The sequence below is a fragment of the Orycteropus afer genome, unplaced genomic scaffold (genome assembly GCF_000298275.1).
Source record: "Orycteropus afer afer isolate SDZICR_OR568_19922 unplaced genomic scaffold, OryAfe1.0 scaffold01051, whole genome shotgun sequence".
NCBI lineage: Eukaryota > Metazoa > Chordata > Mammalia > Tubulidentata > Orycteropodidae > Orycteropus > Orycteropus afer.
In genome coordinates, this window is record NW_006922638.1 from 155443 (window position 1) to 172882 (window position 17440).

Here is a 17440-nt window from a genome sequence, read left to right on the forward strand (position 1 = left end):
AACCACTCCACAACCATCAAACCTGTTGCCATGGAGCTGATTCCAATTCATGGCAACCTAATATATTTTTAGAGTAAAACTGCCCAGACTTTCTTCCATAGAACCGCTGTGTGGGTTGGAACTGCCAATCTTTTGGTTAGCAGCCTATCACAGACTGCTCATGCCACTCCAAGACCTTAGAGTACACTTAAATTGCAGTCATTCTGGCATCCTAATCCTTTTAATTAGCTAAGGAAGAATGGCCAAAAACCAATACCCAAAGGCAAAAGAAAGCTTGAGGCAAGTAGTTGGAACAAGCTCTGACAAATAGCCCAAGCCTTCAGTAGAAAAGTAAGAACTTGAAGGAAATGGACACACTTTCCTGGCTGAGTGAGAAGGAGACTGCTGTCCAACTCCTGTCTCAAGATGGGGTTTAGTCATGCCCTCTTACTAAGTAGTCTCTTTCTATCTCCTCAATGCTGATGACTCTATAAACTGTATCTGGACTTAGATCTCTCCCCCAAGCTACAGTCCTGTAGATCAAACCTTCTCAGCAGTACCACTGAGCTGTACAAAACCAAATTTATCATGATTCACCACAAACCTCCTGTGTACTCTATCTTGGTGAATGGGATCATGGCCCAACCAATGGACCTTTCGAAGCCAGGACAACTCACTACACTTGTGTTCCCTAACACAAGTCCAGTTAGTCATCAGATCATAGAAATTGTCCCTTTAATGTCCTTCCAAATATATTGGTCCTGCTTTAGTTCAAGCCTTCCCCATTTCTTGCCCAGATTGTTGTAATGGTCATCTCCCTGGAAACCCTATAACACACTTTTGGATCTGCTGCCCAAATGACCCATTGGACTATGAATCCTATAGGGCAGGGCATGTTTCTTATTCACTCTCACCTTTCCAGGACCCACTATAGTGTTGAGACATAGAGGCTGTTGAACTATATGCTTTTTTTTTTTTTTGCCAGGAGGTGGTAACTTTATTTTGAAAAAATTCCCTTTTCCAGAAAAGTTGCAAAATAATACAAAGAATTAATGATTACCTTTTGCCCAGATGACCTCATTTGCTTTATCCGCTTCTCTTTTTTTTTTTTTTCCCTGAACAGTTTGCAAGTAAGTTGCAGATATGATACTCCTTTACCCCTAAATACATAGGGTGCATTTCCTGAGAACAAGGACATTCTCTTACACAATCGAAGCACAATTTTCAAAATCAGGCAATTAACAGTGATACATTATTACCTAATCTACAGACCTTATTCAAATTTTTCCAGTTGTCCCACAAATTACATTTAAACCAAAAGTTGTTCATTCCTGAGTAAAGCACTGCATTTAGCTATGCTTAGTCTCCTTTAAAGGAGCCCTGGTGGAGCAGTGGTTAAGCACTTGGCTGCTAACTGGAAAGTTGGTGGTTTGAACTCACCAGCCACTCTGTGGGAAAAAGATGTGGTGGTCTGCTTCCATAAAGATTACAGCCTTGAAAACTCTTTGGGGCAGTTCTTCTCTGTCCTATTGTGATGGTTAAGGTTATGTGTCAACTTGGGTAGGCCATGATTCTCAGTGGCAGATATTATGCAATCATCATCCATGACTGGCTCTGATGTGAGCAATCAGTTCAAAAGGGAGTTTCCTTGGGGGTGTGGGCTGTATCCAATATATATGAGCTCCTCTCTCTCCCTCTTTCTCAATACTGCATCTGGCTCGTCATCCTCTGACCTCCAGTTCTTGGGACATGGGCCAACAGCCTGCTGTCTGACCTGCAGATTTTAGGTTCATCAGCCCCTGTAATCACGTGAGTCAGGAGAAGCCTGAAGTCTGACCCACAGATTTGGGACTGGTCAGCCTCTACAACTATGTGAACCATTTCCTTGAAATAAATCTCTATGTATATTTACACATGTATATATGTGTGCTGAGCAAATAATCTGACAATTGGACTATGTGAAGAAGAACATGGCATCGGGATCAGAGAAAGACTCACTAACAGCCTGTGATATGCAGATGACACACAACCTTGCTTGCTGAAAGTGCAGATGATTTGAAGTACTTATTGATGAAGATCAAAGACTACAGTCTTCAGTGTGGACTACACCTCAACATAAAGAAATAAAAAATCCTCACAATTGGACCAATTAAGCAACATCATGTTAAAAGGAGAAAAGATTGAATTTGTCAAGGATCTCATTTTCCTTGTGTTCTGGTTACCCAGTGCTGCTCTGACAAGAATATACCACAAATGGAATGCTTAAACAAACAGGAGTTTATTCTCTCACAGTTTGGAGGCTTTAAATCCGAGTCCAAAGTGCCAGGCTCTAGGGGCTAGGTGAAAGCCCCTCAAACTTGGCTTCAGATCTGCCTCCTGCTCCTGGCCCACTGAAGCTAGACGCTTTTCTTCACTCAGCTGCTGGCTGCTGAGACTGACAAACCCAAGGTTGACAAGTAAAAAGGCACAGTCCTGATGTTACCAAACCACATAGCAGACCATTAATTCAAGTCCATTGAAAGTCCCAAGGTCGGCAGAGCATGGCAGGTTGCTGAACAACAACAGGGCTACACACAGAGTTCAAGCATGCCATAAGCTAGAGACCATTCCCAAGGCTTCTTCTTATATACAGGAAGCAGACCACATCCCTAAGGCAGCTACTCAGCTGCTCACAGTAGATTCCACCATGGAGTTGAGGGAATCATGCTGCCCAGCCACTCAGCCAGGCCCAACCAACGTGTCACACAAACTTAACTATCACACCTTGGATCTACAATCAACACCAATGGAAGCAGCAATAAAGAAATCAAATGACATATTGCACTGTGCAAATCTGCTGCAAAAGACCTCTTTAAGGTGCTACATAGCAAAGATGTCACTTTGAAGACTAAGGTGCACCTGACCCAAGCCATGGTATTTTCAATTAATTGCCTCATATGTATGTGGAAGCTGGACAATGAATAAGGAAGGCTGCGGAAGAACTGGTGCATTTGAATTATGGTGTTAGTGAAGAATATTGAGTACACCATGGACTGCCAGAAGAATGAACAAATCTGTCTTGGAAAAAGTACAGCCAGAATGCTCCTTAGAAGCAAGAATGGCCAGTCTTTGTCTCTCATCTTTGGTCATGTTATCAGGAGGGGACAGTCCCTAGGAAGGATATCATGCTTGGTAGAAGGTCAAGGAAAAAGAGGAAGCCTCTCAATGAAATGGAATGGCACAGTGGCTGCAACAATGGGGTCAAGCATAGCAACGATTGTGAGGGTGGGGCAGGACTGGACAGTGTTTCATTCTGTTGTACATACGGTCACTGTGAGTCAGAACTGATTCCATGGCATCCAACAACACACAGTTCACTGGTTTTCCTTCTCTAGAGAACTCAGGCAAAGAGTCAGACTCAACAGCCACAGGTTTGGTTTGTTTCCTTTAACCAGATATAGTTCCTCAGCCTCTCTTTGTGTCATGTCACTGATATTTTTGAACAGCACCAAATGGAGAATGTCCCTTAACTTGGGACTATCTCATGTTTCCTTATGGTTAATTCTTTTTTGGCAATATTAAAACCAATACTCAGCATCTAGAGGCAAACAATGTCAGTTTAACTTTGATCACAATATGTGGTGATTGAAAGTGAATCTTTGTAACATACAAACATACCATGTAACAGGCCCAAGAGCGTACAAGGCCCTTTACAATCTGGCTCTTATTTTTCCAAAGTTGCTTGCAGCTTAGTTCTTGCCTTTGAACTTGCTACTCTCCCCTGCTTAGAACTCTTTTCTCCTCGCATGAATTTTCCTCTACCTCTGCATTATGCTGACTCCTACCTAAGACCCCTCCAGGAAGCCTTCACTGGCTCTCTGACCTATTACTCTTTTTTTTTCCTGACCTATTACTTTTATAGCATCCTGTCTTTAGCATTTAAGATGGTTATCCCATTGATTAAGAACTGGTGGTTTCTCTGTCTCTCCTGCTACATTATGAGCTCTCATAGATCTTTTATTACAATATAAATGCCCTTCATTCAATGATACCCCTAGGTGAACAAACCCAAGTTCATTGACTCCTTGCAATGAGAGAACATACATCTTGGGGAACTATGAGACATCTCAGTAAGATGGTATTAGGAAGAATTTGGCCTTATTATTAGGTGATTTAGAGAGGGCTCAAGGATTGGATGCTCTCAAGAAGCAACGGTAATTCTGATTGGGTATCTTAATTCTTATCTAGAATGTAATAAAGCAGCAGCATTCACTCATATAAGTCAGGATGGGGTGGTATTTGGTCATTTCTGTGATTTGAGCAATTAGTCTTGTTTTTGTCTTCAACCACCCCAGTTACAGAGTGGCTTTGTTTCATGTTGGTGCTCTGTGAAACTGTTTATGTTCAACAGAACACCAGGGCCTAGGTATGGGTACCAGGTCAGGTTCAGGATGTGTGTTTCTCCTCAGTCCTGCATTTTGTCTAAAGGAAAAAGTCAAGTCACAAGACATTAATCTATGATATTCTGATCTTCACCATTGTGAACATTTTGCTGATCTGGAGGTGGCTCAGAGAACGTTGTCTGTAGTTATGGTTAATCTCTCCTATTCCTTTTGTTACGAGGTGGATTGCTCAACCCACCAATGTGACAATGGCTGCACAGTTAGCATTTAAGATTCTGGACAAAATACATTGGCCAAATTCAACACAGGCAATTAATTATACCAGAAACAAAATGATTATTAATTCTTGTAACAGACCTCAAAGAGAGGAGCCTGTATTACCCAACCCAGGCAATGGAATATGTCCCCAAGTCCAACTGGTCTGTTTTAGAGATCCAGGTGGCTTTTTCTTTTAGACTCATCCAAGATGGTTCTACTTGACCTGTAGCATTTATATAGGTGCAGCAAAAATTGCTAAGGAACAAACTCCTCCTTGGCTACTAAAAGGAAATCAAGAATTATGAGGTTATTCGTGACAACTTTGGCTAATGAATCTAAATTTAAATTGGTTTGTTGGGCTTCCAGAGTAGATGCTATGTCATTTATTGACTTTGTGTCAGAGAAAGTCCCTGGGTGATGCAAACTGTTAAGTGCTCTGTTACTAATCAAAAGATTGGTGGTTTGAATCCACCTAGAGGCACCTTGGAAGAAAGGCCTGGAAATTTACTTCCAAGAGTACAACCATTGAAAACCCTATGGAATACAATTCTATCCTGATACACATAGGGCTGCCATGAGTTGGCAAGTGGTTTCTTTTTTAGTGTCAGAGAGAAGTTTTGAACCACCTTTTTCACCACTGTAGGAATTGCAAGACTTCATGCACAGAATATGTATGAAGGTAAGAGTCCACTCTCTCTCCTGGGAATTATCCCAATTAGCTTGTGCTTGTCTTTTCTTTTTAAGAAAACACAATCTACAGGAGGAGAGACAGTTTTAAATATCTGAAAATCTAACAGTTCCCCAAATATACTTGATAAGTTAGTGTGTGGAGTTGGATGTAAATCTGATGTCAACATAATGGTATCCTAGTGGGGCACAGACTTTATTGGGGATATAAGTATCAGCATGATCTAATGTTATGCCCTTTGAAACAGGCAGATTCCTTGAGTAGAGTTAAACAGTTTCTGCAAAGCAGGCTAGAGTGTCTCTGCAGAGAATGATTGTAGCCAGGCATAGACCCAATATTACTTCTCATTCCTGATGGGCTAGGTTTTGCTGATAAGGTTGTAACAGCCTCAGTAGAAGTATTTTGTTGATGTGAGGTCCAGCAACACATTTTATAAGACTGAAGTTTAGGATTGATAATGTAAGAGAACCTTAAGAACCAGAAGTGGCCTATAAAAGGAAATGTACCTTCTAAACTGTTTAAAAGAAGAGCTATTACATTGTTGTCAGCAAACAGTTAAATTCAGAGCAGTTGCTATGGTCTGAGAAAAAGAGTGTTTTGTTATTAAGCAGAAGACCATAGAGGGCCCATAGGATGAAGATAAGGGGGATCCTGTTAAGAAGTCTTTTAATAAGTTACTGGAGGGTGTAAAGCACAGTAATAGGCAATGTGTGTAGTAGAGGAAAGGAAGAAGGTTGCTGAAGAATCAGAAAACTGATCTTGGGCAGAAGCCGTCCATTACTGCCATCACCAGTTCTGGAGGATTCCTAGAATCCTTAGTATCCCAATGGAATGGATGTCCAGTAGTCAGGATAAAATGATATTTATCTTTTAAGTTGGGAAAAATGAAGTTAAGTATCAATACTTTAGAGTTGTTAACAGTACCTGATAAGGTCTTTTCCACTGAGGCTCAAGGGTAGCTTTTCTCGGATGTCCTTTTCAGAAAACCAAACCTTTAGGTTTGAAATCATGCAGAAGCTATTTAGGTTTTGCATGGAAAAAGATGCACCTTAAGATTCAGGAGGCCCCATGAGAACTTCCACAAATCACAAGAATATGTTTTTATATTTAAAGTGGGTTTCTTATAGGGAGAAGAGTTGCATTCTTTAATCCTTAAACCCTGTTCAGGTACCTGGGTCTTCAAGAATGCCCTAGCACTCCAGGCCACTCACTTCCTTATAAGAGGCTCTGACAATTACAGCATTGTTCCTCATAATGAGACACACCTGCCTTCCCTCACCTTCCCCATGGAATAACACTCATGGAATTATTTCCACTTCTCTAGGACAGTTTTTCAGACAAAGGAATTCCCCAGGCAGTGCCAGATCCAGTCGCAGTGGATTAAGCAGGCCCATGAAGGATTACCCATGGCTACCTGAGAAGTACTAAAGTCTACCTTGGGAAAGGTATGGACGGCAGAAAAGAGAAAACTAGGTCCTATACGGGAGGATTTTATTGATTGAAAAATCATTTACTGTATTTTCCATTTCAAGAAACTGTTTCAACTAATTGCAAAGGCACAGGACCAGTCTAAAGTAGCACAGTCCAGGTGGGCTGTTGGGAAGGGGGAATGCTCCCCTGAAAGAGTAAGGAGCACTTGCTCCATACCAAGGTACTAGTTTTTTATTGCTGCTGTAACAAATTACCACAAACTGATTTAAAGCAACATAAATTTAAACTAAGGTGTGTGCAGGAGGGCTGCATTCCTTCTGGAGACTTCAGAGGAGAATGTTTCCTTTCAGCTTCTAGAGGCTGCCGGCATTCCTTGGATCATGGTCTCTTCCTGGCAATACTCTAATCTCTTGATTCCATTGTCACTTCTACTATTCACTTTGATTCTCCTGTCTCACTTTTACAAGGATCCTTGTGATAACCCTGGGCCCATTCAGACAATCCAAGATAATCTCCCCATCTCAAAATCCTTAACTCAATCACATCTGCAAAGTCATTTTCACCACGCAAGGTAACATGTTCACGGGTTCCAGAGATTAGGATGTGGACATCCTTCTTGCTGTTGTTGTTAGGTGCCATTGAGTCGTCTCCAACTCACATAGGGTCCCTATGTTCATAATGACCCTATGTACAACAGAACAGAACACTGCTTAGTCCTGCACTATCTTCACAATCCCTGCAATGCTTGAGCTCTTCATTGCAGCCACTGTATCAATCCATCCCATTGAGGGTCTTCCTCTTTTTCGCTCTCTACTTTACCAAGCATGATATCCTTCTCCAGGGAATGGTCCCTTCTGACATGACCAAAGTAGGTGAGACAAAATCTGGCCATTCTTGCTACTAAGGAGCATTCTGGCTGCACTTCTTCCAGGACAGATTTATTTGTTCTTCTGGAATTTCATGGTATTTTCAGTATTCTTCAACGACACAATTCAAAAGCATTGATTCTTCTTCAATTTTCTTTATTCACTGTCCAGCTTTCATATGCGTATGAGGCTATTAAAAATACCATGGCTTGGGTTAGGTGCACTTGTCTTTAAAGTGACCTCATGAATAGCCATGAAACTCTATTAGTGGACATCCTTGGTGGGGGTGCTATTATTCAGTCTACCATACCAGAGACAGGTCAGATCAGCTATGAAGAAGGCAGGCCCATCAGATCCTAAAGTTCTAGCTCCAATGCATCTAACTCTGGCCTGTCTAGATTTGTTTGAATTATCATGCTCTTTGGGTGTGAGCCTCAACTAGTTGCCTTTGGTTTAGTTAACTCCAATTTTGGTCCAACCAGCTGTTAAAGATGGAGTCAAGTGGTACAGAATGCATATGACTAAACTCCAACACAGGTTGCTTCCTTCAGGAGGAAGCTGTGGGTAGAAATGCTTAGACAGCGAACTCTGGGCACAGCAGTCAGGCAAAGTGACTAAGAATATAAGCTGTAGAGGTAGCCTCATAGGTTCTAATCCTGACCCTGCTGTGTATTAGCTGTGGGGCCTTGAATAGTTGTCTTAACCAGCTGGCCTCAGTCTCCACATCTGTAAAATGGAGCTAATAGCACTATCTTCTAACGATTGTCATGAGAACTAAATAAAAGGGAGTCCATGGAAAAAGTTTAGCAAAGTGCCTGACAGAGTAAAAGCTTGATGAATATTGTTGTTCTTATTGTTATTGTTATATGATATCAAGTCAGACCTGACTCATAGCGACCCCTCCTTGGGTTTGAACCACCAGCCTTCTGGTTAGCAGTCAAGTGCCTTAGATACTAAGCTACTAGAGCTCTGTTCTTATTATCTCTTTTAAATTATTTAATGTTACCTTATATTTAAATGCTTGACAGGTTCCAAACAAGTTTCCTGGCCTGCCCTGTAAAGGGTTTTGGTCTTGGTTGGCTTCACTAAGGGACCTGAATAGAAGTCTTGAAACTGACTTTTAGCCTGGTCTTTGTGTCCATCTTTGAAGACTGGGGGATAAGGACATTGCCCCAAAGATGTGGACAATAGTTTGATCTTGTTCAGTGATTACTTCTGTTCTCTGTGGGCAAATATGACTGGAAAGACTGATGATGTCCACAGCACACAGCCTACACCACCCTTATAAACACTATTGTTGGTTTTGCCCCTATAGCCACCTCCATTTGCAGATATGTGGGGGAGAATTAACCAGAGATCCTGTCTTAGAAAGCAGACAAAAAGTTAGAGTGTATCCTGAGACTATGGCCCTGGGTTATACTTTGGGCCTGGAAATGGACTCACTTCTACGGATTGGCTCTTGGCCCAAGAGTAGAAAGACATACAAGCAGAACACCTACCCCAGGGAGATGCACTCCTTAGGTCAATCAGCCATGAGACCTCAGAAGGGCAGCAGTCACACAGAGGAAAAGTTGGACTGACAGGAATGTGTAGATAAGAAGAGCACAAGGAAGGGGTAGTCACTGGGAGGGGAGGGCGGGGGAGAGCTTTTTATGGCTGGGGATGGTAATCAGGGCTGTGAAATCAAACGTGTATGAACTGTTGAGAGTACAATGAATCAGCTTTGTAAATCTGCACCTAAATCACAACTAAAGACATTAAAAAGAGTATAAATTAAAAATTTCTTTAATAAGGATCAGCACAAAGCTGGTTCCTATGAGACGCAGTTTAAAGATGACCCTAATGCCCAACTTTTCTAAACTGCTGTACCACTCCATCTCTAACATCAACCACTCCCCTTCTGTCAGTACTCTCCCTCCCATCTTTGGATTCAGTAATTCACTGCAGCATCCCCCAGAACTCTTCAACTGTATCTACAGTTAAGTGGTTTATTGGTGAAGAGGGTGCAACTTGGGATCAGGATCAACTTGGAAGTAACGGGAACTCAGGATGCAGTTCCTCAATCAGGACAGCTTCTTTTCACCCTCTGCTGCTGAGCCCTGCTGGGGATCTTCTTGGCCAAGTGTTACAGCTCTTAGCTCCATGAGTCAGGAAGCTCCACAGCAGCTGTCTCACACCAGGCTTATGGTTTCTGCTCTTGGGCTTTTATTGCTGTGCCACTGTCTCTAGCTGTCTTCTATGTTACACCCTCCCTTGCTCACCTCTCCTTTTAAATCTAATGGGATGGCAAAACTGATCAATTCCCTGGTTAGGGTTCCACAGAACTTACTTGCTGGTTCCACCCCTACAAGGGTGCCATATAGCTTATTTACATTATTAGCAAGCTATCTAATCCCCTTGGTGGGCCACAAGCACCTTACATTTGCATAGTCCCAGCAAGTCATTTGGTGGGTAGCATAGTGCCTAAGGCACTTGACTGCTAATCGGAAGGCTGGCGATTCAAACCCACCAGCCACTCCTCGGAAGGAAGGTTGGGCAATCTACTTCTGTAGTGATATCGCCTCAGAAACCCAAGGAGGGGTCGCTATGAGTTGGGTCCGACTCGACAGCACATAACAACAACAACAACAACATGGATGAACCAAAGAAAACTAAATAGAAGGGCTTTACTAAGTAATTCACTGCACTGCAGGGTAAAAAGAGAAAAAGTTTATTGCTAGAACCTTGGTACATATGTCAGGCTTACTGGAAGCAGGGATAATAAGTATTTAATGTTTTTTTCCCCTAAGTAACTGAATGATAAGGAGCCCTGGTGGCACAATGATTAACTGCTCAGCTGCTAACTGGAAGGTTGGCAGTTCGAACCTATCCAGTGGCTCTGTAGAAGAAAGACCTGGTGATCTGCCTCTTTAAAGATTTCAGCCAAGAAAATCCTATGGGACAGTTCTACTTTGTCACATGGGGTTGCTATGAGTTGGAATTGACTTGATTCACCCAACAACAATTGAATGATCTAAAATGGTAACTGGCTAATCCGAAGTGTTTTCTTCTTTCTTTCTGTTTTGAGGCTGAGGTGATCAATTCAATGAGATTATTAATTTTCAAATGATCAACAATTCTTAGAATAAGGTTTTTAATAATGAGAAATGACTATGAAATAATGAGACCCATTCCCATGTGTAATTTATAGATGCAATTTCATTACTTCTTGGCAACACTTTAGAAAGCAATGCTGAACAGAAGGTGGTTCTGCAAATGGTTCCCAAATTCAGATCTCTTGCTATAATGAGTACAGCTTAATCAGCCCAATTCCATCTTTTCAGCTTGTTTATAAAGTGGCATTCAGCTACAGAAAATGCAATCGAGGAGGTGCAACAGTGGGGAGGAGTGGCAAGTGGAGGAGAAGAAAATGTAAAGCTTGAGGTGTCCAGATCTTGAGGCTGAACAGTTCACACTCAAGCTCATCTCAACAAGATGAGAAATGATGGATGTACTTGAGTTTATCAAGATAATCAAGGGAACAGATCAAAGAACTCATTAGTGACTTGGCAGAGCAGGGGACACCAGTCTTGGCTTGAGGCTGTCCTCCACTCCAGACCCATTTCAAGGACAAATGCTCTTCCCTCTTCAGGTCATGCAATTTGTTCAAATGCATGAAATAAAATCAACTAAATTCATAGAAACATCCTTTAACAGTACAAGACAATGGAGTGTTACAGAGCTCCCTGAATAGAAGTGATGATCTCAGGTTTGGCCTTCATTTTTTTTTTTTAATCACTGCACAATAGCTGCTTTCTATGAAACTTGAAAATAGCAGAATTATGGTTGTGAAAGTTTAATAAAATTGTTATACATTTTTTGAAAATATCACATACCACATGAAAGTTATTTAGTGATAAGTAAGTTTTTACCCTTATCATTTACTTCTCCTCAGTTCTTGAGGATCAGCCTGCATCCTTAGGATTGTGAGGTCTGGGAGAGGGGAAAAATCCCAGGACTGTGCTTCCGCTGATTTATTCTCTGAATTTAAGTTTCTTCAACACAAAGTCAAAGGTTCACATCCCAGTGCAAATAAATACATTGGTATAAACCTAACAGCTTTTGTGGCTATACCAGGGTATATTTGTAGTTTTAGTTCTCTAGCATTTTGCTTAACAATTTACAAGATCCAAACAGTCATCCATTAACAGAGACTGAGAAAAACTACCCCACCTTTAACCTTTAACCTGTCTTCACTACTGATTTACCCACTGACTGTTGAATACATTTCTCAAATATAATGAAAATGTTTATAATGCTCTCAAAGTTTCCCCATGATACTGTACAACCTCTAAAACAATATACTCACATGACTTCAAATAGAATGAATACTATAAAGAATAGTTAATTGATAGATTCTGAAGCTTGTGACTTTAAATAGGATTCATTTCCCTGGTGATTTTTATGATGATTCTGATGTCTTTATCTTATTATCCTGATGAAATTGTGACTTCTGGGTAAAACCCAAGTCCCCAGAGTTTTCTTTGGTCCCTGATAAGTGACACGATGTTCAATTCTTCCTCCTCTTTTCCTCAACCATCTATTTTTTTGTTTCGTGAATAAGATTTTTCAAATGTAGAAGGAATATATGTAAGATTTTCCAAAACCCAAATGCCAAAATAAAAAAAAAAAATACCACAACTGACAGTAATTAGTAGTTTTCATAATTTAATGCAAAAGTATCGGTAAAAAGGTGACATTTAAAAAAAGACTGAGTTTATCCTGGAAAATTGGACTATATAAGACAAAATGAAAAACAAATTAATAAACAAGGTTAAGAGGTAATACTTCAAACAACAGTAAAATGTAGCAAATACATTTTGGGACAATTGAAATTCATACAACTGAAGGCTCCTTCATTTATCTAGGAAAATTCTGTAAAAATATCACAACTATATTTCCCTGACTGTAATTATTTTAGTCAATACTCTCCCAATGGCATTACATATGGAATTTGGCTGAAACACTGTTTCAATGTTTGCTTTTCTGCCCATTCACTCAGAATGGAAAGGCATGAAAGGACAAAGGCAGTATGCATTGGCCTCTAACATTTAGTTCACAATACAGCTCCACTATAGCTTCATTACCATTAAGGTGTCAAATTTATCTACTCAAGGAGAATTCAAAGAAAAAGCACAGAAACCTAGTGTACAAATAGAGGATATTCTATCCCTCATTTTGGATGATCCATAGCTTTTTCTATCCAAACAAAATACAGGAAACCTATCACACATACTATGGCATCTTCATATATAGACACAGGCACAAAGGAAACATTTTGAAGATGTTCAAACATTTGAAGAGCCAAAAGAGAGGTGAAAAATTTAAGTATCCCAGAAAAAGAGCAAACAAAAAGGCAAGAAAACCATTAACAAGGCTACAAGAGCAAAGGTAGGGGAATGGAAAACTGCTGGGTCTTCCATATTGATTGAGAGAGGAGCCCCTGCCCTTACTAACAAGTACCTACTGCAGCTGGGCTGTTTCACCAGTAAGAAACAGGAAATTCTAAAACAGGCCACTTTTGTCTGAAAATTCTCTCTATGCTTTCCCAAACTAGAAGAAAGAGAATATTAATTTAAGGCTAAGAAGAAAAGAGAGTTGAGAATTCTAGTCAGTGTCACATGTTTAAAATTGTAACATTTCTCCCATTCTGGGAAGCAGACATGTTTCTATTTCCCTAAAATGCACTTAATCTCTTCCCATACTGTCAAGCTTGGTTGATTTCTGGGAGCAACAGGGTATAAGCAACTTCAAAAAACAGCTTCAGCCTTTTTGTTTGGGAAACTGCCTCTGATTCAAGGTTGATACAAAGCTAAAGTATATTCATGTGTTAAACACATGCTTTCAAACTTTTGACAATAAAAATGTTTCAAAATTAAGCAGATAAGAATACTTCTGTGCATTTAGTGTATAGTATCTTAATTATACCTCAATAAAAACTATATAAACATTAAAACAGGTATACAAAACTGTCAGCCAAACTTATTTTTGTCTAACTTATTTGAAAACAACAACACAAAAACCCGATGTGGTAAAATAACCCAGAGATGGTCTCACTTTGGGAAAGGCTCTGGGATCCTTCACAATCGCCTAAACAAGAGAGAATCAGAGCATTTTCCTTGGAAGTAGAATATCTACTTTTGTAAACACTATCCACAAGTTAATCTTTTATGCTTGTTAGCTGGGTGAAATAGTTACAAGTGTGTCCCCAACAAGCAAGTCTAGGAACAGGCACGGGACATTTATAAGCATTAGTAGAGTATTGACTCAGTAAGTTAAGATACTGTGAAAGTAACCCAACCTTGTGCAAAGCAAAGGAAGGGGGTAGTGAGTTTAACAGTATGTGAGATAACTGGTCTCCTGGTCTCTCCCTGAAGAAGGTTTACAGATACCAGTGGAGTTAGAAACTTCCTACAGATACGAGCTCTAGGAGTCACATGCTGTAGCTTCAAAAGATAAGTAGATTTAGTGTCTGATAGTCATGGTCTCTTGCAAATCCCACAAACAAGGCAAGGACTCTTAATATATATTCTCATCCACCGATATTCTAATATAACTGGAAAGCAGCCCCAGAGTATTTAGTGAATAAATATTCTGGGCCTGAATGTTCCCAATAGCCTCTGACTAAAACCAAAACCAAATGAAAAATACCCCCTAAAAACCCAGATAATCTGCTATTCCTACAATGTGCTTGTGAAAACTGGACTTGAAAAACTGCAAGTCAATGAATACACTGTGGAAAATTTTACTGCAATTCCTCCTAACATATATGCTAGAATCCTTTTGGTGTATGGGTTTTCCCCAAAGGCAGAGGTTGGGTTATCGTTGAAAGTTTCTAATCACCTTTGCATTGAACTGTGGGAAAGCAGATGAGTCTTGTTTTTACCATGGCAATCCCTTCTGGAGTCACGGGGAGGATTTTCCCTGTCTGAGCAGTCTCTCCTTAGTTTGACTTTCTCTTTATTCCCTTCGCTTTCTGCTTCCGAATCACTCAGCTCCAAATCTGGGCAATACCCATCGTTTTCCTGATATGGAGCTTTCCCTGCAGATCGCCTGAGAAGCTGCTTACCCCAGAGGTGCTCCTTGGGGTTAACCTTGGTTGGCTTCACACAGCATTGGAGGTCCTCTGTGGTCCTCACACACCTATTGGTGGCCTCTTTAAAGGACCTGCTAAAGTGTTCCATGGTGGATTTTCTAAAGCTGCCATGACTGGCCAAGTGGGAGCTGAGCATGGACTCCTGGCCACAGGACATTTCACTTGAGCTGTCTTTTTGGGTCATTTCTCCAGACAAACTGCCCTCCAGGCCATTGGATTTGGCAAGCCTGGAGTTTAGCTGAATTTTCCTGTTCCCAATGGAAGACTGTCCATGCAGGGCAGCCTGAACGACCAGAGGTTTACCCACCGACTGCCCATGATAGAACTCTGGAGATGGAGTTTTCCAACCAGGACTGGACTCCTTTGCTTCACTCCTAGAATGACTGAGACTGGCCACCAAACTGTTATTCTTGCTCTCTAGTGGATGCCTTGGGTATGATTTCATTCTCATTTCTATTGACTCCTGAGGCACCTGCGTGCTCCTTATATTGACAACAGGGGAGCCGCTATCAGCTGAGAGGGGTCCGTGATCAGGCTCCGTGGAGCTGTTTTTGCAGTCTTCCAGGGCTGATCTGGGCATTTTTAACTTTAAGGTAATTCTTGGTGGTGGGTAAAACAGTGAGTTTTCTAGTGCATTTGTCAAAGGAAGTCCTGAGATGAAAAAGAAAGATTCATTTTAACAAGTGACTTAAATAATGGTGCACATCCTTATGGCAGAGTGAGGTCATATACCCACTCTTCCCAAATGTTTAACAAGCACATGTATTTGATATATATGTACATCATGGTGTAGAGGCTAGAATGAGTTGAACTAGAGGCTGGGTAAGGGGTGCTACAGATAGAAAACTCAGCAATGCCACTGTTTGCTGTGCAGCTCCCAACCTCTTCAGCTCTGCTCTCTCAATCTGTAAAATGATCACAAAGAATACTAGGCTGTCTCCTTCATCCCTATCTCTGTCCCTTCCATTTCTGAAAAGAGTATTACTAGCAATGGTTTAGGAGAGGGTCTCCATCTCTGTGTGTTTGTATGTGTATATAAGTGTGGGTACTGCACAGCACTTAGGATGTGCTTTAAACATAGACATTTCAGACCCCATCCTCCAATATCTCCTGTGTCTTTCTAAAGCAAATAAAATATAAACCCTCAGAAATGTAGCAGTTTTTGGTGGATGAAGAGTATGGGAGCAGGTGTTTCAAACTGGCATTAGGAGGAGTAGTAGTGGGTGGTTTCTGTATTTTATAAGTTCTTAACCTAGAATAATTTCTAGGTTAAGACTATGAATGACCATTCTGGAGGTACTGGGGAGGTTGCAGTGGCAAGGCCAACAGAAAAGAGTCATTATATTCCTGTCCATGGACTGCCTGGGGGGGTAATGGCAAGCAGTTACCTAGTTATGTCACCTTACAATCATAGTTAGAAAGGTCTTCCTCTATTATTTTGAACATTCTGAAATTTAATAATCACTATCAAATAACTTCTCCTTGCATAGAGACTTGACCTTTGACATCATCATCTTACACCAACAAAAATGGGATACATAAAACGCAACAAAACGCAACCACTTCCGTGGAGTCAGATCCGACTCATAGTGACCCCTCCTTGAGTTTCTGAGGCAGTATCGCTATGGAAGTAGATTGCTCAACCTTCCTTCCAAGGAACGGCTAGTGGGTTTGAACCGCCAGCCTTCTGGTTAGCAGTAAAATGCCTTAGGCACTATGCTACCAGAGCTCACTTAGAGGACAGCTTTTAGGTGTTCTAATGGCCTGCATCTGTTTCCTAAGGGTTCATGTTGAATGCCCACAGCTACCATCTCTTCCAGAGGCTGCCACCTACTGATGACACAAGGCTGACTACTACCAATCAGAAGCTACATGGGCCAGGGGCCAATTTCCTTGACATGCAGGTGCTCTTCCTTGTTGTCCTTTGTTTCTCCTTGCCTTGCCTGTCACATAGCTCTGGTGGCTGAGCAGCCCTGCTGCTTCTGCTGTGACTTGTGATACTCATCAGCAGGTAGCAGCCTTTGATGCCTACTGATCTCATTTCTGGGTCCCCTGCTCTATGACTGAACCCTGGTATGAGCTGGATTCTGCATATACTACTCAGTGACCCTTTATTGCCCAACCTCTGTGTTAAATGAGGCACAGGGAGGTTACAAGTGTCAATGAATATGACTGTCATCATTCCAGCCAAACTCATCATGCTTAGGGTACTATAATTCTGCTCACCTGTCTCTCTCACCAAGCAGGCAGTGTACCCTGTAGGTAAGGACTCTGTGTTGTTGACTGCTCTATCTTCTAGCTCAATTCCTGGTTCACAGTAGGAGCTCAACAAATATTAGTGAACAAATACACAAAAAGACGAGAATCCAGATCTCCTAATTTCTGGTTAAGGATTCGTGGATAGACTATTGTTAAAATGAGTAACCCTGGAAGAAAATGTTTTCTGGATACTAGATTAGATCCTATCCTACTGATTTCTAAATGAATTCAGTGATTATACTGCAAAGGAAGAATAATTTCAAGGTTCCAACTAATGACCCTGCAGTGTAGTAAATTACTTAGTGTGGCTTTTCTACCCATAAGTCTTTGTAAACTCCAAGGTGGGATTTTCTATGAGCAACTGAGGAACTATCCACCTGGGTTATTTCTGTTGGGCGTGGCACAATACAATGTTCTGGGAGGTTCCCACTCTCTCACACAT

At 41.1% G+C, this 17440-nt stretch overlaps 1 protein-coding gene across 1 annotated transcript in view; it reads right to left on the reverse strand.

The window, feature by feature from the left end:
- Positions 1–14482: 14482 nt before the first annotated feature.
- The window catches only part of JADE3 (jade family PHD finger 3), a 136118-nt gene continuing 133160 nt past the window's right edge, over positions 14483–17440 (reverse strand). The window contains exon 10 of the mRNA XM_007958623.2: positions 14483–15390. Coding sequence (XP_007956814.1) covers positions 14483–15390 — 908 coding nt within the window. The remainder of the gene's footprint in view (positions 15391–17440) is intronic.